The following is a 21,758-nucleotide window of genomic DNA, read 5'->3' on the forward strand; positions in this document are numbered from 1 at the left end:
TTTACATGTGATTGACATGAACTTTTTCATGTAATAAAATAAAATGCATTTAGTGATAATGAACATTCTAAAATTATATTTGTGTACTGAAATCTCCTTATACATGTATTCAATTGATAATTATTTCTATACAAATGTACACATGTACTGGTACCTGAAAAACAAATTAATCAAGATGCACATATCATTTAATTAAGTACATGCATATGGTAATTACTACAGGGGTAATAAACCATTTATCCATTTCAGCATTGTATCATTAAACAATGATAATTTAAGCACAATGTGAAATAACAACAAGAGCTTTCAGGGTAATACAGCGTGCTCGACTATTCTCAGTGCTAGATAATAAAACTAAGAGCCTGGATAATTAAGAATTGATAAGTTTAAAAAAGGGCCATAATGCTGTCAAAATCCATGTTAGAGTTATGGGCCTTGGAAAGAGACTTCCTATTATGCTCTCATATAAGTGTATGAAAATTCTTCCCATTCCCTTTGGCAGTGTAAGAAATTCAGATTTAAATCAACTAGGCTTGTCGGACTACCAGATTGGAATATTCACTAGCCCAAAAGACATTTCACTAGCACGACTTATTTGTTCAAAACAGTTGTTTATATATTGCCTCTGAAAATACAGTAGCCTGGTCGGGCTTGTTACTGTGGAAAGTTGGTAGCCCGAGGAGAAATTTAGTAGTCAGGGGCTATCGGACTACTGCTAATTTCGAACACTGCTTTGGTAGTTTTGGAGATACCACATTGTAGGCAAACATTTAACTGACGTCATTGTATCATTAATATTCATTTTAATATACATTTCATTATTACATAATGGATCTACATGTAGTAAAGTGTACAGTAAAAAAAATTCTAGTTTCCAGAACAACAAAGAACATGTACAACATTTATTGCTTATAACTTAGTTTTTGTGTTTTGTTTCTTTTTTGTATATCTTTTCAAGCAAGAAAGTTCAGGTCAACAAATTACCAGTGTTTTCTTTTCACCTTTTGGTGGTAATGCCCATTAAAAGGGAACAATTGCGTTTTGGCAGGGGATTATAAATAGGAATCATTGAATTTATTACCTGAGAAAACAGTCCATTTCATGTTAAATTCATAATATCATATATACATGTAGTACATCATTACATGTATTTGAAAACACTTGTCCTATTTCAAACTACAAAGAATTGTTGCTCCCTTTAGATACTAGAATGAATCTTTTGGAGAAATGAATTTTTACATATTTCAAAAACTATTGGAGTGGTATTTCAGAATCAGGGGAAGTATATACATTGTACTTTCCAACCTCAACTTTGATTAAAAAAACAACCCAATAATTACTGTACAACAGGAGGTTTACATTTAGTCTCTTAGTTTGCTATTTTATTTCATTATGATATTCAATTGAATTCAATTTTAATTTTCTAACTACATGTATTAGGAATAACATGGGGCATGCCAAATAAAAAGATTGATAGTTCAATCTTTTAAACAGAGGTTTACATTTCCAATCACCGATATCTGAAGCCCAAAACTAACCTGTTGTGTATTAGATTCCTCCTACAAATAAGTAAACAAAGTTTAGGTTATAATATCAAAATATAATAATAATTTTTTCACAATCTTATTGTCATGGAACACTTTACATACATTATGCCCACCAAAAAAAATGGGTGGTTCAAGGGAATGTTTGCTTAAAAATATGGATGAGTTAAGTGTTTTTGAGCCGACATTTGGTAATTAGGTTTTGGTAAGTAAATTTGCATTAATCATATAAGTACATACATGCCATAACATCCCTGAAATTAAAGAGATGTCCCTTGTGATGAGAGACCTAAAATCAGCATTTGTTGACAAGATTTAATTTCACACCTCTCTCTTCTAAATGAACTGATCCTGGACACAAGTGATTGACAGGCGCTTGAGATCGTTAAGTGTGCTAGAAGTGTCAATCATCATTAAATTTATGGGTGGTCTTATCAAGACTTCAAAAAACTTTGCCGACTTGGCCAGGCGTACATGACAAACTGCTAGGTAAATGTAGGCGGGATCTTTAATGCAGACAGTTGTTGTTGACGCCCAGCAAGCAGCAGGGTGTAAACAATCTTAAATTGACAGAGAAAGGTCACACATAATTATCAATCAGTGTCTTTGTATCCACAGTTCTTGGGTATTACTAAACTGTCTAGGGAAATCTATCTGATATAAACTTATTAGAATATTTAACATGCAAATATAATTGCATAAAAGTAGAATAGTTCTTGCTGCAAATTAAAGTTTCAAATTTCTATTTTTATGCTGAAAAAACTTCCCTGGGACACCTCTGGAATGGTCGGCTGATTTATGTGACAGATTTAGGAATTTAGCAGTCATTGAATTTAAGATTTTGAATTTACGGCCTGAATTCCAGTTTTGAATATATTCTACTACTATATATTTAACTAAATTTTCTTAAAATTTACACTGGCCTGAACTCATTTTCACTGGCCTTGGACCACCAGGCCAGTGCTAAATTTGATGACTGTTTAGTTTTACTTGTCTTATACATGTAGTAATAAAACTATACTGATATTAATTAATACCAAGAAATCAGTCAGTCTTCTCTTATAGAAAGATTATTATGATTATAAACCATATATGAGCATAGTAATCAATAGCTAAAGAGATTTCAATGAATAGGTTTTAGAGTACTGCTAGACCTGTTCGCACAATGTCAAAATAAAAGCGATATATTTCATTTTATTACATAAGTTATGGAAGCCAGAACTAAGTGATCAATGTTTGAAAATTCGCATGACAGTTGACACAAGACAATGTTTTTGCAGAATAATCTCCTGGATTTTAGACCCCAATGTATATTTCAGAAGTAAAACTTGTATATAATATACTAAAGAAAACGGAATAAATCTTAATTTTATCTTATATATCTATACTGTATAGTATACACCTGTTTTAGACCCCAGTATGCATGATATGCTACATATGGAAATATTTTTCCAGAGGAAAGGAATTGACACCAACAATGTACGGACAAATTTTTGTTGCGCAAAAAAATATCATGATTTTAATACAGTGAAAGTGAGATGCAAGTGACAGGGTTTGAAGAAATAACGGAATTATTAATTACCTTCCCCATTTCTTGAAGTTTTGATTTCAAACCGGAAGTACACGTCGACTCAAGAATAGTCTCCCTTGACCGGGCGAATCTTCAATAAGAAGGAAAGCGCTAAATACAAAACATCAAATCACACAAATTGGCAGTTTTTCTTTAATGTAATATAGAACTTGATACATAATTTTCAGATCAATTGAAAATATTGTAAGTTTATAGAAGTGTTAAATTATCAAATAGAATTTATTCATTGAAAAAAAATATGAAGAGGTATCGACATAATTATTCGCGCCTGTTACGAAATTATTCGCACCATAAAGTTTCGCCCAAATAAATTACGATGCGCTTCACATACTAAGATATTAAAAACATATTTTAATCGTTCTTTTTAAAAAATCATTAACGTATATAACGCATCTTTTTAAAAAAAATTGAACTTTTAGTTAAAAGATCCCTTCCCTGTATGTGAAAAAAGCACAGCAACTGTCTTTTAAGTTTATGTTTTAAAAGGCTGGACCATGGTCCGATACCCACGGCTGATTAACATGTAACATAACATGTAATCAACCGTGTGTATAATGAATCAAATTGCGTTGATATACAGGTTCGTAAAACATCGACCCATGAAATCGTGTTTAGCAAAATTTATATTCTTCGACAGCAAGGTAAACAAACATCAGAAAGCGCCTACGGTGTAAACCTGTTTCATGTGTCTTGCCAATTTAAAAGGCAAAACTATTCCCAATCTAAATTATTCAACAAGCAGAGAGCACAATAGTAATGTTTTTTCTAGAATTAACGTTTCATCACTCGATGTATAGAACAAGTTTTACATTGTAAGCGCCTCATGAAATAGGAGGGAACCAATGAAAAATTTGTCTTTGATACATCTCTGAGCCACTGGATATTGGTGAAAAATCCCACGGCTGATGAATGTCAATGGTTCGGCCATGGGTATCTGATTATGAGGCTGGACACATTGCCCAATACACCAATTTACAGTTTCCGAACTAGCAGATGATATGCTTTTCTTATCAGTAATTTTGTTAGTAAAGATTACCGGCTGAGTATCTCTCTGTATAAATGGTATGTTAAATTGCCTGACATGTGGTAGGTTTAACAATTAATTTAAAAAGCTTTGGTGTCTAAAAGGATGTTGATTTATATACTTAGATGAAGCTTTTCATTGGTGTAATGAAAAAAAAAATTGGACTATTAATCGCAAGAAACTAACGCTTTAAAAATGGCAAAATTTGTATTGTTTTAGCAATAAGAAATAGCGATTTTACTCGAAGATAAGGGAAAAACTCGTGTTTTACACTTGATATACCTCAGTTATATATGCAGTTTATATATAGAAACTGTCAATGGTTGTATTGGGCTAAAATTTCTTGAAAGATAATGAAGATATTTCTTCTATCTAAAATTACATAGTAGAAACAAAAGGTATCCTAATAACTTTCAGTTGTTATAGAAATATTTTCTTTTATTAGATTTCATTTCACATGTGTTATATAAATTCAAAGTTTGGACTAAAACAAACTTTCAGTGGCGTTTTAATGTTCTCAGTTATTGCGCCAATATGTGATAGTATAATGATTTTATTGTGTTTTCATGTATTACATCTAAAAAAATTGTTCATTATTAAAGAATTGTCCAAGTTTGTGAAAAAAATATTAACCACAGTGACATATTGGCACACTTACACTTATTTGGAGCAATTAAAAACAATTTACTTTTATTTTAAACGTTGCATTATACATAATTTTTATGGACTAATGATGTGTCAGTAAAATCGGTAAAAAGAAATTTTAAAGTCTGACAAATCTAAATTCAATCAAGATATTTTTATTTCAATGTGTATTTGTGTGTCATGTTTAATAATGGAACAAGTTTAAAAGAATTATCTTGTTGGCCTTTCAAGAAATATAAATGACGAACATTTTTCAGGTTTGTTCTATGGATTGCTTTACCTCAATGGAGTGATTGACAACAGTATCTTCAAGTGTATCTAGTTGGACAGCTGCTTCTACAACAGACTAATGACAGGTGTAACAGCATTTGTAGAAGGCTGGGACTTTGTACAGACCCTCGGTGAGGGTGCATATGGAGAGTAAGTTGTGTTAACACTTAAACACTAAATATTTTAAATGGACTTGTCCATTTTTCACTGTGGACAAAACCATTCAACTTTTTAAGGGAAATCTTCAAAATAATTATGGACTGAATAGCAAACAGTGCAGGTATTTATCAGATGGCATAGATGTTTTGACTGATCTTGGTCTGCACTGGTAGCATGGATAGAGTCAGTTTGCCACAAGCAGACTAAGGTCAGTCTTTTTTTCACTCCTGTCTCATTTCAGTCCTCTATTCTCCCAATTTAAAATGTAGATTCTGAATCTCTGTAGAAATTATTTACTTTAACATGCAGTATTCATGCAAATAAAAAGGTAAAAAGTATTCATTTATATTCTAAAGTTGAATTATTTTGATGTTCTTTTTGCTGAATAAATAGGAAAGGTAAAAAATGTGAAATTTGGTAGAATTTCACACAAGATGCATACTTTCAAATTTCAATGGTCTATTTAACTTGTTCACAAGTAAAATGTAATTTCTTTACAAAACTTTAATCTGTGAAGATTGGTATCATTCGATTTTTAGCTCGACTTTTCTATGAAAAGGGGAGCTATCCTACTCGCCCCGGCGTCGGTGTCGGCGTCGGCGTCACACCTTGGTTAAGTTTTTCGTACCACCCCACTTTATTTCAGAAGTATTACAAGTATGGCTTTGAAACTTACCATACTTGTTCACCATCATAACCTCCATCTACAGACAAGAGTACATAACTCTGTCAAGGTTTTTGACAGAATTATGGCCCTTTTTTGACTTAGAAAGTGTATTGAGCTTGGTTAAGTTTTTTGTACCACCTCACTTTATTTCAAAACCATTGGAGGTATTGCTTTGAAACTGACCATACTTGTTTACCATCACGACCTTCATCAACAGACAAGAGGACATAACTCTGTCAAGGTTTTTGACAGAATTATGCCCCTTTTTGACTTAGAAAATACAATTGAATATGGGTAAAATCCACTTATTGCCTAACCCTTTGAGATATTGCTTTGAAACTTTAATGCTATTTCACATCATTACCCCCATCTGTACGCAAGAGAAGGTAACTCTGTCAAGGATTTGTTTTAAAAATTAAGGGCTTTTATCGACTTAGAATCTTGGTTAAGTTTTTTAGTACCAGTCCACTTTTTGACTGAACTGTTTGAGATATTAATTTGAAAGTTGGAATACTTGTTTACAATCATGATTCCCAAACATGTCCAGGAGAAGGTAATTCTGTCAAAGATTTTATTTGAATTATGGCCCTTAACTGTCAATGTTTTGTATTATAGGCAAGCACTAAAAAACTTAAAAAATCTAAAAAAATTCATTCCTATCCACTTGTTCACTCTCAAAGTGGGTTTAATACTATTAAATTTATTTAAGGCTCAACTCAGTTTTTTTTTCTTTCTTACCAGCCCTCTTTTGACTTAAACATTTCAAACTTTGCTGCAGTGTTCAAGGGTATCACACAATTCAGTAAAATAATTCTTCACTAAATATCTTAATGCTCATGGCCATTGTTCACTTTAAAAATACAGAGATTCTTGTATTGCCTTTTACTGCAAAAACTTTTTTTATTGGCAAGCAATAAAAAAGTCGAGCGCGCTGTCTTACAGACAGCTCTTGTTAGTTATCTGATAATTTGTATTAAAAACACTGCCTTATACAATTGTTGTATTTCTTCTATTAGAGTAAAGTTGGCAGTTAGCAGTACAACTGATGAAGCTATTGCTGTTAAGATAATAAATTTGAAGCGCATACCTCAGGCTGAGGAGAATGTTAAAAAAGAGGTAAGGGTTGTTTGATATCCCTATTTAGATTACTGTACAGGCTTTTTCCCCGGTGTCACCATGGGTCAGAATATCCGACACATTCACAATGGCAAATATGCTTATTTTTTCCCAATCTTTTAAAAAAATCTCAATCGAACTGAAATTCCCAATATCCAAACTAACAAATTTGCTGATGTTCATTCCAGTATCTAACAAACATAATTATGTTTCCTCACATTTCATCTTTCTTCAAATATTATTGTTTATGTTATGCTTTGATATTTGTGTTGGTTAGATTAAACATTGTCGCGCTATTCAAATACTGAGCCAAAAGAGTCTAAAAGGAGATTTCAAATAATACCAAATATTTTTCCCAATTAAGCAAGTCGATGATGCTAAACTTCCCAAACTGGGCTAATTACTTTTTCCTAAAAGAGCTAGGAATAGGACTGATGTAAACCAGCTGTTTGATATAACTTTCACTGTCCAGGTACATTCACACAAGGTGTTTGATTTTACTATTTAGGTATATGTAATATGTTCGATTATCACTGTCCATGTGTATGTTCATAAATTGTTTGATATTGCTGCCTATTTATTTGTATGCAAGTTGTTTGTTATGACTGTCAAAAAATGTGTCCACAAGTTGTGTAAATGTATATATACTTTGTTTTTGAGACTGTCAATTTAATACTCACTGTTTTTTAACAATGCCATTTTAAACAATGTCCTCTTAATATTTACATGTGAAAATGATATCATTGTCTTGGAATTTATATAAATAAATTGATTTATATCAGTGCGAAGTGGTATGTATTTGCAAGTTGTTTGATGTCATTAGATAGGAAAATTGCAAAATTTATTTGTATCACTATGACTGTATACATGTAGGTATGTGTAAACAATGTCTTTGATATCACCGAAAATGTGCATTTGCTTGTTTTATATTGCTGTCTCAAAATTAGTACAGGATATGTTAGGTGTTTCTGTCTGGGGATGAGTACACACATTTATTATTTGATATCACTGTTTAATGTATACATCTGATTTTTGACTGTTAGCTTACATGTAATTGATCACTGTCCTGAATTGTGTACAAAATCACTGTCTACAGAATATTAAGTTCACTTGTACATTTATTCAGTACTGGGCAGGAACCAGTTTCCGGACAGAATTCGAGTTTTTTTAATTGTCGATTTTTAGCTCACCTGTCACAAAGTGACAGGGTGAGCTTTTGTGATCGCTTTTCGTCTGGCGTCCGTCCGTAAACTTTTGCTTTAAATGTCATCTTCTCATAAACCACAAAGCCAATTTCATCCAAACTTCACAGGAATGTTCCTTTGGTGGTCACCTTTAAAAATTGTTCAAAGAATTTAATTCCATGCAGAACTCTGGTTGCCATGGCAACCGAAAGAAAAAACTTTAAATATCTTCTTTTAAAGAACCCAAAGAGCTAGAGCTTAGATATTTGGCATGAAACATCTTCTAATGGGTGTCTACTAAGTTTGTTCAAATAAAAGCCCTGGGGTCAAAATTGGCCCCGTCCCGGGGGTCATTGATTTTCCTTATATGTGTATAGCAAAAGCTTAAAAAACCTTCTTTGAAAAAATCCCAAATAGCTAGAGTTTAGATATTAAGCATAAACATCTTCTAGTGAGTGTCTAACAAAGTTTGTTTCAAATTAAAGCCCTGGGTCAAAAATTGGCCTGCCCCGGGGGTCATTGATTTCTGATATGTGTATAGCAAAAACTTAAAAATCTTCTTTGAAAAAACCCAAATAGCTAGAGTTTAGATATTAAGCATGAAACATCTTCTAGTGAGTGTCTACAAAGTTTGTTCAAATTAAAGCCCTGGGGTCAAAATTGGCCCTGCCCCAGGGGGTCATTGATTTCCTTATAATTATGTGTATAGCAAAAACTTAAAAAATCTTCTTTGAAAAAACCCAAATAGCTAGAGTTTAGATATTAAGCATGAAACATCTTCTAGTGAGTGTCTACAAAGTTTGTTCAAATAAAAGCCCTGGGTTCAAAACTGGCCCCGCCCCAGGGGTGTCATTGTTTTTAACTATATGTGTATAGTAAAAACTTAAAATCATGAAACATCTTCTAATGGGTGTCTTAATTCCAAGTTTGTTCAAATAAAAGCCCTCGGGTTTAAACTGGCCCCGCTTCGGGGGCCTATATACAGGTGAGCGACCTCAGGGCCATCATGGCCCTCTTGTTTAATAATAAAGATGCATTAATAAAACTAACATACCAAAAACCTGAGCTCTAACTACGTCTAATAACACAATTAATACTGCCTGGTGACGTAAGCAATGTACAAACTGAAGGGTTATATTAGGTCATCAAAAGTGTAAATTGTTCACTTGCAGAACCAGTTTCCGGACATATATTAAGCTGCTATTTATATATGTTTTTAACTGATAATTACTCTGATATAACAACAAATTTCTTCTCACACATAAGCTTCTTATATAATTAAGCTGATTTACTGAAAAATGTTTATGTAGGAAAAAAATAGTTATGTTTTATGGGTCTCGAATGACTGAACGTGAAACGATATTTTTGTGTGTACTGGCAGCAACGAAGTGGGAATTAGGTAAACCTATCCTAAACACCGTTTTCCGATAGGTACAAATTTAGCTCTGAGGAATAAACCAATGACTTCAAATAAGTCATTGTGCATTAATTGTACCCCCAAATTTATATCCCGAAATAAACAAAACTTGCGATGCCAGAAAAAAATTCTGCCCCAAAGGATATAGGCTGTTTTTTAAAACACAGGTAAGATACCTCACGAATTTTTTGATGTGTCAACTTGGAAAGAAGTTTTTTCTCAAACAATCAAACCCAAGCATCTTCATGACAATAATACGATCGTCATCGATAAAGCCAAAATTAACAGCCGTTAAATACTTGTCCCGTAAACGGTTTTGTCCCGAAATGGTTCCTGCCCAGTATAAGCTGTCTATATCTACTTAAAGTTATATTTTCAATAATTACTAAAATTGTATTCTTATACTACTGTTTATGAATGTTTACTAAAGTAATTATTTGATATCACTCTGTAGGTATGTGTACACAAAATGTTAAACCACAAGAATATCATCAAATTCTATGGTTTCCGCAAGGATGACAACATACAGTACATCTTCCTGGAGTATGCTATTGGTGGTGAACTGTTTGATAGAATAGGTAGGTGAAGTTTCTGATCTGATTAATCTGTTGTCAAATTGTTGTCTAATTGTTTCTAGTAACTGAGCACAAAAGCTTAAAAGTAGGCCAAATATGTAATTTATTTTGTGTAAGTGATGATATATTTCTTGTTTTCTTGCATGTCATATTTTTACATTTTTGCCTAAAGTTATTTCAATATAAATATATTTACTTACATGTATATTATATTTGATAAATTTATTTCTTAATTATATTATATTATACATTTTCAATTAATTAATCCCTTTTTTCTTTTTACATGTAAAAAGCAAGGGCTTGTTGTCGTTTTAAAATATCACCTGTCAAATAATATCAAAATAGGTTGAAGTTAAATTGGAGCTTTTGTGATATATAAAAAAAAATTAAAACTATAATCTGCATTTTTATGTATTTTTAAAGCCAATGATGGTTGTCTCTTTCAGAACCTGATGTAGGTATGCCAGAAGCTGATGCGAGTAGATTTTTTAAACAGCTTATTAGTGGAGTAGTAAGTATTTAAAACCCTTCAGAAAAAATACCAAATTTGCCCCAAATTTACTGTAATAAAGAAAATCCAATTTATTTTAACTAAAGATATTGGTAATTGGTTTTTATGAAATTCTACAATTACATTGTTAGATATGTTAGTACTTACTAAATATCAAGACTATTTTCTTGTAGGAGTATTTACATTCAAGGGGTGTTACACATAGAGATTTGAAGCCAGAAAATTTACTGCTAGATGATTTTGGTAAGTATTTGATATTCTGGTTATTTTTGAATATTGAATATATTGATTGAATGAAAAAAATAATTTTTTTTTTAAGTATAAATAATATATATTTAGCACTGTCACCGAAAAATATTCCCTAATATTTTCTAACTTGTTAACAACTTCATGAAATCACATTTTTTCAAACTGTTCAAGTTGATTTCTCAAAAAAGTAATGTTTCTTATCAAAAAATGTAAAATTTAGATTGTAAATTTGCTTTAATAAATTATGTCAATATCGTGCCTCTTCTTTCACAATTTTAAGGAAATTATGGTAATCCGTAAATTCACAATTTCAAGAAAATAGCGCTTTGTCTTTCACAAATCAAAATGGCCTGAACCCTTTCATAATTTATGTGAGGGAAATGTTCAGACGTCAGTTTTGGAATATAGATGTTTGTTAATGTTCACTCAGGCATTCAGTAATTGTCATTTTATTACATGACATCTTAACTGGTATAGATGGTATATGACAATGCACGCTGAATTAAAATATCTTATTTCAAAAAGATTAAATTGTCTGAATGTTTTTAATATTTTTGTTTATAGACAACCTCAAGATATCAGACTTCGGTCTGGCTACAGTGTTCCGGTATCAAGGTCGTGAGAGGTTGATGGAGAAGTGTTGTGGCACCGTGCCATATGTTGCACCGGAAGTGATAAGTCGTAAACCGTACCCTGCTGAACCGGCAGATATTTGGTCATGTGGAATCATTCTAGTTGCTCTTCTGGCAGGAGGTGAATAACATTATTATGTAGATTATAACCGTAATTAATTGTTTTTTAAATATTCATTCACATAGATATTTGATGTATTTTAAAAGTCAAAAAGCCTAAAAACTTATCATTTGAAATTATTAGGCCATCCTTAAAAAATGTTTGTTTGCAGTAACGCGACCGACTCACAAAATTTGCCCCTACTCAAATTTTTTTTTTTCATGGTCTGAATAATTTTTTTTTTTTGGAATCAGAAAATTATGCCTTGTGCTTTGTTTTTGTTCTTTTAAAGGTTAATAGAAGAATCAAAATGTAGTTCTTATTAAATTAGAATTCAGTTATCAATTCATTAATTGTTACCAGATTATCAAAGCATATATTGTCCAACATTTTGAAATTCCATGTTTATTTGGGAGTACAGCTCAATAAAAAAAAAAAATCGACCTACCTACCCACCTTGAAAATTCTGGGTCGGGTTACTGCAAACAAACATTTTTTTACTTAGATCAGGTTTAAATGGAACAAAGGATGGCCTTACTTAGATCAGGTAAAGACAACTTTAACATAGGCTGACTTGAAAACCTCACAATCCTGTATTTATCAGTTTTCAGGAATTGTTAAGATATGTAACTTTTCACCCATAAGTCTTTTAAGGCGCCGGGTTTGTTTTAAAGTGATTTTTCTTGAGGCCTTAGCCACTTGATTTTGGGGAAAAATTATCGCTAAGATTGCTATAATTTGGGAAGTAAAAAAGCAGGTTTAAGTTCAGATTTTTTTTGGAAAACTGCATGATTTCAAAGAAAATTTCATTTAGGAAGAGGCCTTTAATTTATCGGAGTCTGTTATATAAGCAGGAAAATCACTGTTTTAGAACAACTTCTTGTACCTTCATATTTTACAGAACTACCGTGGGATGAGCCAACATACGGTTGTGAGGAGTATTGTAACTGGAAAGATTGTAAGATTACATTGAGTCCCTGGAAAAAAATCAATACCCTAGCTCTTTGTAAGTTTCCATAATGTTTTCATATATAGAATCCTACAGCAGTAAAGCTTCAACATTTCCATCTAACCTTAGCAATGTTAGTATGATGTACAACTTAAGAAGAAAAATTGTATATACATACAATGTACATGTAATTCAATAATTTCCAACTGAGAGTGCAGTGCAGGCTTGCTTTGCTCAGAACTGATGGCAAAGTTTAATCCATTTTGGTTCTAGCACTTATCAGGTAAATATATTATCTTTTATACCATCATATGTTTTTGAAAATTCAGTTTGACCCTATGTTTGCAGCATTATTACGAAAAGTTTTTGTGGAAAATGTGAAGAAAAGACGAACTATTGATGAGATTAAGAATCACCCTTGGTACAACAAAAACTTTAATAAAAACAAAGGTAGGGAATCAGTTTATACAGAATTAATTTTGGTTTGATCATGTAGCAAAAAGCTTATAGACACACTTTTAGATCAGTTCCATGAACCAACTGGTTCAAAGCAATGTGTGTTAAGTTTCTTTGCTCAAGGAAACAACAGCTTGTCCCTGACTGTTTGTCCCCACACAGCCTGCAGTCCTTAGATTATTAGTTTGATGTGTTAATCACTCGCTCACACCCCAAAGGTAGGCATTAATGTATTAATAAACTAATACCATAGAATGGTTCATATTCATCTTGGTTTATAAGAATAATAATGCCTGCTAAATACAGTAGACTTACTCTGGAAATAATTATATTTTTGGTTTTCCCAGCTAATTTAAGGGTAGAACTAAACTTAAATACATGTAGTTACAAATTCATAAATGAGCACAACAAGTTGATAAAAGTAATATATTGTGAATGGTAATATACCATGAATCGATGCCTGGGGCATTAGTTTGGGAAAAAACATACTTTAAAAATTATTTGCTGAGTTCTGGATACTATCTGAAAAGCATGTAAGGCAACTCTCTGGTCAGCTTGGAGGGTAATTGTATATTAAGTAGTTTGGATGTGTTTTTGTGATTAAAGTAATGCACAGAGGGCGCACAACTTTTTCCATTTCCAGAAAAGCTGATAAATTGCCATATGACAGTGTTGGTATGATTTATAAATCCAACCAAAAAAAGTATAAGGTTAGAATATTACAAACACTAAATGATCAGAATAGGCAAATAAACACGGATCCATGTTCTAAATCTTGTAATCCTTTGCATGTAATTAATTTCATGTTCAAATTATATACATGTAAGTCTTGTATGTGCTCGTATAACAGGTTCTATGAATAACTGCTCAAGTTCACCGAGTGATTCACCTTGTGGTACGGGACCATTTAAACGTATTTGCTCAGGTATCAACATGTCACCTACAAAATTTAAATCAGACAGGTGAGTTCAATCACAGCCATTATGTCATGTCTTTTCTACAGATATAAAAGTTTGATTCTATTATATACAGAATTGTACCAAACATTGTGTGTTTGTTTTTGGAGTACAGCACTCAAAATTGCAATTACATTGCATAAAACATCTAGAAAAAAGCGACAAAAAAAAAACAACAATAATTATGAATTATTGTTACTCATTATATTTCATGATGAAAAAATAACTTGGTAAAAAGATATGATTTTTCCAGCTTATTGCATGTTCTTTAAAGAACAAATACTAAGCTTAATAGATTTAAATTTTTTAAATGAGTAGATTGACTTTATATTTCAAAAGATTGTCTGTTAATATTGTGTTTGACCAACAGTTAAGATTGGAAAATGTTAAGGATAAAATTTAAATCTGCCTTCAATATAAAAAGACTGTCCCACTCTTTTTATAAACTGATCGTTTCAGGTAAATACAAATGGATATTAACAGAAATTTTATTTGGATCTGTATGTTATTAATTGTTCGTGCGAAGTAATTTGTAAAATTTAAAGGAATTGTGGCAAAACGAGAGCTTATTTTGACTTTTACCTGTTCACTCACTATATACACTTAGATGGGCACTTTAAAAAAGTATATCATTATGTTATATTTTATTATAATATTTCAGTGATACGTTACAAATATGTAGTTCACAACCTGAATTACCGCCTATACCAATGAAGGGGCAGTCATCTAACGAAGTTGATTTAGGACCAGTTATCAGCTTTTCTCAACCACTACACCCTGATCATATGTTACTGTCTAGTCAAGTCCAGGGTACACCTGGCAGCTGCTCTCAGGTAAATACTGTGATAATGTTTCAATAAGAACATTATATGAAAGGAAAATCATAAAATAAAAAGTGGTCTTTTACATGAAAAGCATAATTCAATAACAAACAGCAAAATTTTCCAGGTCCTAAGGTTTACAGTCTATTCCTCTAAAAATAGGATTAAGAAAACAGATAAGGTTTCCTTTATACAGAAGGAAAGAATTATCTTTTTACTTCTTTGTGTTAGTACTTTAGGTGTGTAGTAAAATGTTTTGGGTACTTTACAAAGAATAGTGTTGGTGTCAAAAATGGAAGTTTATTGTATTCATTTACTTTGATGCCTAAGTAATTAAGGATTGAAGTTTTTAGACATGTGCAGAGCAGAATACAAAGAAAAAATTTACAAGGTTAGTTCTTACAACTCTAGCTCAAGAGTTAAGATCTGCTCATCAGTGGTGTGAAGGTCTACAACTAAAAGTCTTGGTGATGGGGGTGTATATAGATTTGGTCTTGTCTGTCCAATCTGGTGTCACACTGTCCATCAATAGACTAACTTAACAGTTGAATGGCATATGTATCCCTTCCACTTTCATACCCAACATTAAATCTTCATAAGATTAAGTTTATAACATGTATATTTCAGTATATAGAGGATATAGAATGAGTGTAAGTTCAATACTGAATTTATTGAACAAGTTCAATAAATTCAGTAATGAACCTACACAATTATAATACTCTATTTGTCACATACCAAAAATAAAATCTGTTTTTAAAAGTAAGAAAAAAAGAAGCATTTTTCCATTGACGCGCCTATATATAAAACACTAAAATTTTGCGCGTCTTTACACTTATGTTTGTATAAGGCCAAAGACATCATGTTAAAACAAACGCACAGCTGTGCATTACAATTTTTACGGAGTCAGCAAAATCGGCACGGGTATGTGGTAAAGTTTTATATTACTTATTGTATTCTCAATGCAGTTACTATTGAACTTAAATTGACATAGTATTTTCTCTTTGTAGAATCCTATGCAGAGGCTTGGTAGACGTATGACACGATTCTTTGTAAAGACAGATAAGAATGAGACGTTAACAGAGATGGATCGTATATTTGAGAGTCTAGGGTACGCATTTAGGAGGAGCAGTCCAGGCATTGTAAGTATTATTTTGTAAAAATGTTTATCTTGATTAATGCTAATGGATTGTCAGTGATTTTTGAACTTCTTCCTACAAGTAAAGTATTTAGAGTATTTTTTTTGTACAAATGTCTGTGGCTTTTATTCTTTAAACTTTTTTCTTTCTTCAGGTAGGGAAATCCCCTATTTATTTACGATACTTTTTAGATTTTCTCAGGTTTTTTCCTACTTTTATATATGTATATATATATATTTTTTAAAGAGATTATAAATAAATTATTTCATTTAAGTGCTTAAGGCATGATAAAGAAAGAAAAACTTAAAGAAGAGCAGATAAATCCATTTTCCAATACAATAGTACCCATTTCCTATATGAAGAGTTAGTTTATAACAACAATATGGAGGCTGTAGTGTCAATTCATTTTGCTAGGCAGATTAGAAAATGTATTTGCATTAGTGTTATTCAGGTTGTTCTCATAGACATATAAATAAATTAGAAGCCTCTGAAGTGAGGGTTAGGCCATTGATTTTGTATCACTTGCACCTTGAGCAGTAGTTTTAAATACTACCAGGAATGTTGAATTTTTAATGTAATGTAAGATGCTTCAAAGTTTATAGAAAAAAGGGGTGGGGAACCGAGTCTAGAAGCTAAACTTGGGGGGACCAAGTCTAGAAGCTCAACTTAGAATGCAAGTCATTACTCATGCATAATGGTGTGCTCAGATGTGGAGGGGCATCTGAGGTCTTCATATAATACTAGTTTACATGGAAAACAAGCTTACAGAAGGTTATTGGTTTTTCTCAGGTGCCTGAAATCATGTATGAAGTGCACCTTAGGTCTTGCGCCAACAGTAAAGCTTCAAAGTCATCATATGACCTTTATAGTGTCAGTTTGACTTAAAGGCCCATTATGCCCTTAAATGGTTTTATTTTCTTTTCTCATAAGCTTTTTTTTTTCGTTGTTATATTATAGTTCCAAAAAGTGACTCATTGGATCATAAACTGAGTCATATTTTGTTTTTGTTGATTTACAGCAATAAGTCCAGTTTATTGATTTAGTATTTTGTATGTTAAGTCAAAATACTACTTTGTTTACAGTAAACTACTTTATGACAAATAATTTCACATTCAGTGCTTTTTTCTTCAGGTAATAAGCCACTAGCATTATGCTAAGATCATTATTTAAATAAACTCATGTTTGCCTTTCTTAAGAAGGTAAAATGTATTCACTTCTGAGCTTTAGAATCGAACAAAACAAACAAACAAACATAGTTATATTCTATTAGTTTCATCATATATTAGCATTATGTTAAAACTAGATTTCTGTTATAATTTCAGACAACTGTTAATTTGAAGGACAGGAGGGGCATGCCTCTAGTGTTTAAGGCCTGTCTACTGGAAATGGGAGAAAATCTGTTGCTGGACTTCAGATTATCAAAGGTCAGTGAATAAATCAAAAGTATATTGATTTAACACATTAAATATGCATAGCGGTTTATTGTAGGTAAATATATATGCAACATATAAGGTTTTAAGTCTCTGTTTTATTATATGATGACGTATGATGATGTGCAGTTTGTCGTTTGCACATTGCATCTCTGTCACATGATGGCTCAAACCCATGACTTCAGTATATCTAAACTATATACAGTGACCTCTCTTCTACTACTGATAATAGGTAATGCTGTTTCACAGGCTACTAGAATCATTTTCTGAATGCAATAAGTACACATGAGACATGACTTTGCCTAATGCACTTCTCTGGAAAATAAGAATTTAAACCGATGATAAAAATGGGCCTTAGATTCATGTGTCACAAGTACAGAGTCTCTGACTGACTTAAAAAGACTTTGACTTGAACCCTTCCACTGCCATAGGGACGGCTTATGCCGTCCCTGTTATTTTCGGTGTATTTGCCATACGGACGGCTTTTGCCGTTTCTATAATAATAATTAGAATTCTATAATAATAATAAATTAATAATGATAAAAATGATAATAAATATAAAGAAAATTATACCATCGACATTAATTATTAATATACTAACAGATTTGGAAACATATATAATTATTATAATACTAATAACAAATAATAATAATCATATAATATTAATAATATCAACAAAAATAAAAAAAAATAATAATATAGTAATTTCTTAGAAAACCCTCTGGCAAATAGGTGATCAATAAAATAATAACCCTCTGGCAGCAAAAGGGTTAACTAAGGAATTAGTTTTAATTATGGTTTTATCTTGCCTGAAGTGTTGAGAGGCATATGTCACACTCACCTGGGAATCTGTGCACATTGTCAGCACCAAATCTTTTTTTAAAAAAAATTCTGCACCAACATTTGATTGAAAGCATGGAGATATAATGTTGCTCCTATGATTACTTATGGCCATCTCTTCTTGCAGACAAGGAGGCATGGCTCTGTTATGAATTTGGACATTATAAAACCCTTATTGGACGTGAACTCTTGAAGAACTGTTTAAATTTCACTTAGAATAGTGGAGAATACTGACCTATTGAGTATGGACAGCTCTTACTTGAAAGAGTTATTTCCATTTTATCTCTAAATTAAATATAATTATATAATTTACTTATTATGTAACAAATCATAGATGATGTAAACAATTTATTTTTGTGAAAAATACAGTAAATATTTGATTAAAAAAACAGGAAAAGTTACCTATGAAATGTTTGTATTTTTTAGGGTGATGGTCTACAATTCAAGCGACAGTTCATGGAAGTGAAGAATTTGATGAAGAAAATCAGTTGTAAAGTTCCACAGTTCCACTCAGTTTTTCCATCTAATAAACCATCTTGACCTTCATATGAACATTTCACCAAATCATTCATACTGACTGTTAACACATCTCAATCTCACAGTCTCATTACATATTTGTAATATTCAACATTTTAGCCATTGTTGAATATCATTTTATCATGGCAGCTGTTGTGACATTCAACTCTGGGTAGCCATTAATGATGGCAACATATCTGACATTCAAAACACATAAGCCATTGTTGAATAGTGTTTACTTTGACTGCTGTTGTAGCTATCAACATTGCCATTAAGGAACATATATGAAAATGGCAACTTACTTGATATTTGAAACACATTTTAGAAGTTTTAGCTAATAGCCGCTTATTTGACATTCAATACATATTGGTCATTGTGAAATGTTTTTCTACTGTGGCAGCCATTGTGCCTAAAACAGCTAATGTAGCACAGTTTTATGCATCTATTGTGGCACCAATTTTAAACACAAACGTAACACCATGGCCAGTATTTGATAATGACTGCTGCTGAATTTCATTTAAAATAAAAACTTCAAAATTTGGTGTTCATATGAGCAGCCATTCTTTAATAAGTTAAATTTAGTTTCGCATTTGATATGGGTAGCTCAGTAAAGCAACTATTTTTGGAGTCAATTTCATGTTTAGAAGTAATTTTGATAATCTCTATAGTTACAACATTGTCTGGAATAAATATCTTCTAAAGAGTTATAAAACTCTTGGAATATATTAATATTTTCAGGCAAAGGAAAAAAAAAGCTTCTTTTTCACTTGTTATTAAATGTATGCAATAATAAATTGTATCAAATTTCTCTGTCTTATTTTTTCATCAATATAGAATTGTTGAATAAGATATCTTGAAAATTTCTTTCAGATGTTACATGTGGCATTTAAGATAGACATTTATCTTGGGTCAAGAAAGTTTCGTCCCTACCAGGCTTGTCAGTCTGAGTCAAGAAGGGGTAACTGGATTTCCATCACTAGTAAAAGATTGACTAGGCCAAATACAATACCAGAACAAAAGTTATATCAAGTTATGTAGTCAATCCCAAAATACAAATTTCAAAGATACAATTTAACAATAGATTGATAAATTGCAAACACATAATCATTTATGGTACAACATGTACAATATAACGTTATTCCATATTATCGCATGGTTTGGAACTTTTTATTCATTTTACTCCGTACACTTTCAATGAGCATTTAAAATAGCAATACAGTTTTTTTCATTGATTCATATAGGAAAAAAACTCATCTGCTATATAGTTTTTTTCACGGAGGTTCCAATGGGGCAGCGTAAACGAACATTCCCAAGTAGCAAAAAAAGACTTGAAAGAATAGAATAAATGATTGGAATAGTTGTCTAACTTGCATAGTTCGAATATTGTTTTACAGTCGGCATGTTGAGAACCAATATTTTTCGTTTTTAATAATATAAACAATTGTCTTTATTAAGAAAAGCAAAATGTTAAATCCCTGTCTGTCTTTAAGCCAATATCAGGAGTGGACCGTGCGTGATTACACGTGCGGAAACGGACATTTCTATCACACTGTACAATGGGCCGATTTTTGATGGCTCAAATCGGGAGAGTCGCAAAAGCGATAGACCTTAAATATTTTCTAAATCATAAAGTATTTACGCTTTTGAACCTAGAGATACTTTTTTAAACGCACTGCCAGCAACTTTGTGCAGAAATTTCGTTGTGCTATGGCTACTTGAAATGATCACTCCCTTTCCTACAGGGAAGTAAACGTGAAAGTCACTTGATTGTGGCTCTATGAACAAAGCCAGGAAATGACCGAGCGGGCCTGTCTTAATACCTACAATGATTTCTCTAATATTGTCTGCTGCTCATCGTGACCTTTCTCGATGGTTCAACCTCATTTAATACTAGCTATAGGAAATGACCAAGCATATAAGGGTGCTATCTAACTAAATAACGGTTAGTCTGTACTCTGATCCATTGTACTATTTTGTTCATAACTGTCTTGAATTCAAACGTCAAAATAGAGTATATCTATTATATAGATGTGATTAATAGAATTGGTTTATACAGAATTTATTTTAGTTTGATTGTGTAGGAAGCTTTCTAGTTATAGACACACTTTCGAATTAGTTCCTGAAACCAACCAGTACTGAGTAATGGGTGTAAAGTTTCTTGCTCAAGGAGACAATGACTTCCCCCTGACGGGGTTTTAACCCATGCGCAAAGCGATCAACAGATTATTAGTCCGAGGTGTTTACAACTCGGCCATGCCGCCAGACTTTTCCGATGGAACCGACCAGACTCGGATTTGATTTCCCTATCCTCTATCAATTCTATTACATGTATTTCAGAGTAAAATATTCAATATTAAATACTTCTTATACTTTAAGTAAAAAAGTTCTGTCAAAAACAGCGTTGAAGTAAACAGGTCATTAGGGTCCGCGCCGAAGCGCGACGCCTCTTATGAAATGAAATCAGATTTTGTGAAAGGGCGGCAGCAACTTCTCTGCCTTTTCGTCGGTCATAATAGTCGGTCATTCCGATTGGTATGAGGGTGTTTGATTATCAAAAATGAAATGTGGCGAACAATGAATAGCGAACTGGAGAATTTTGCAATGCAAACATATTCAAATGAAATAATCTTATCCGTCAATTAATCGCGCTCTACTGTTTTTTTTATTAATCATTTTGTAGTACACACAGTGGGTTATTGTGTATTGCTGTACTTATAAATAGAATGATGACCTTAACATTGTGAAAGTCCGATAATCTATTTATAGAAGAAGTTTTAGTTTAACGAAACGGTCATTCGTGTAGCACTATATGAGCACTATGGCTTTAAATAACGAACTGGAGGATTTTGCAGGAAATGAAAGATGAAAAATGAAACATATTCAAACAACTTATTTCATTTCGGATATTATTGGCCTGTATATTTTGGATATTATCGTTAATATTGATTAAATTTCAAGTTCCTGTGAAAA

The 21,758-nt window shown here is 32.1% G+C and overlaps 1 protein-coding gene across 1 annotated transcript; it reads left to right on the forward strand.

Annotated features, from left to right (window-relative positions):
* Nucleotides 1-3,177: 3,177 nt before the first annotated feature.
* LOC132715720 (serine/threonine-protein kinase Chk1-like) lies at nt 3,178-19,554 on the forward strand. Its single transcript, XM_060698782.1, has 14 exons — nt 3,178-3,318; nt 5,062-5,224; nt 6,917-7,016; nt 10,072-10,195; nt 10,639-10,703; nt 10,877-10,946; nt 11,517-11,705; nt 12,586-12,690; nt 12,982-13,083; nt 13,940-14,051; nt 14,707-14,878; nt 15,874-16,005; nt 17,325-17,426; nt 18,699-19,554. The coding sequence occupies exons 2-14, from the start codon at nt 5,154-5,156 to the stop codon at nt 18,810-18,812; spliced, it is 1,458 nt and encodes a 485-aa protein (XP_060554765.1). The 5' UTR covers nt 3,178-3,318; nt 5,062-5,153; the 3' UTR covers nt 18,813-19,554.
* The last annotated feature ends 2,204 nt before the right edge of the window (nt 19,555-21,758 follow it).

Source organism: Ruditapes philippinarum, unplaced genomic scaffold (genome assembly GCF_026571515.1).
Source record: "Ruditapes philippinarum isolate M1 unplaced genomic scaffold, ASM2657151v2 ctg2042_1_1_1_1, whole genome shotgun sequence".
NCBI lineage: Eukaryota > Metazoa > Mollusca > Bivalvia > Venerida > Veneridae > Ruditapes > Ruditapes philippinarum.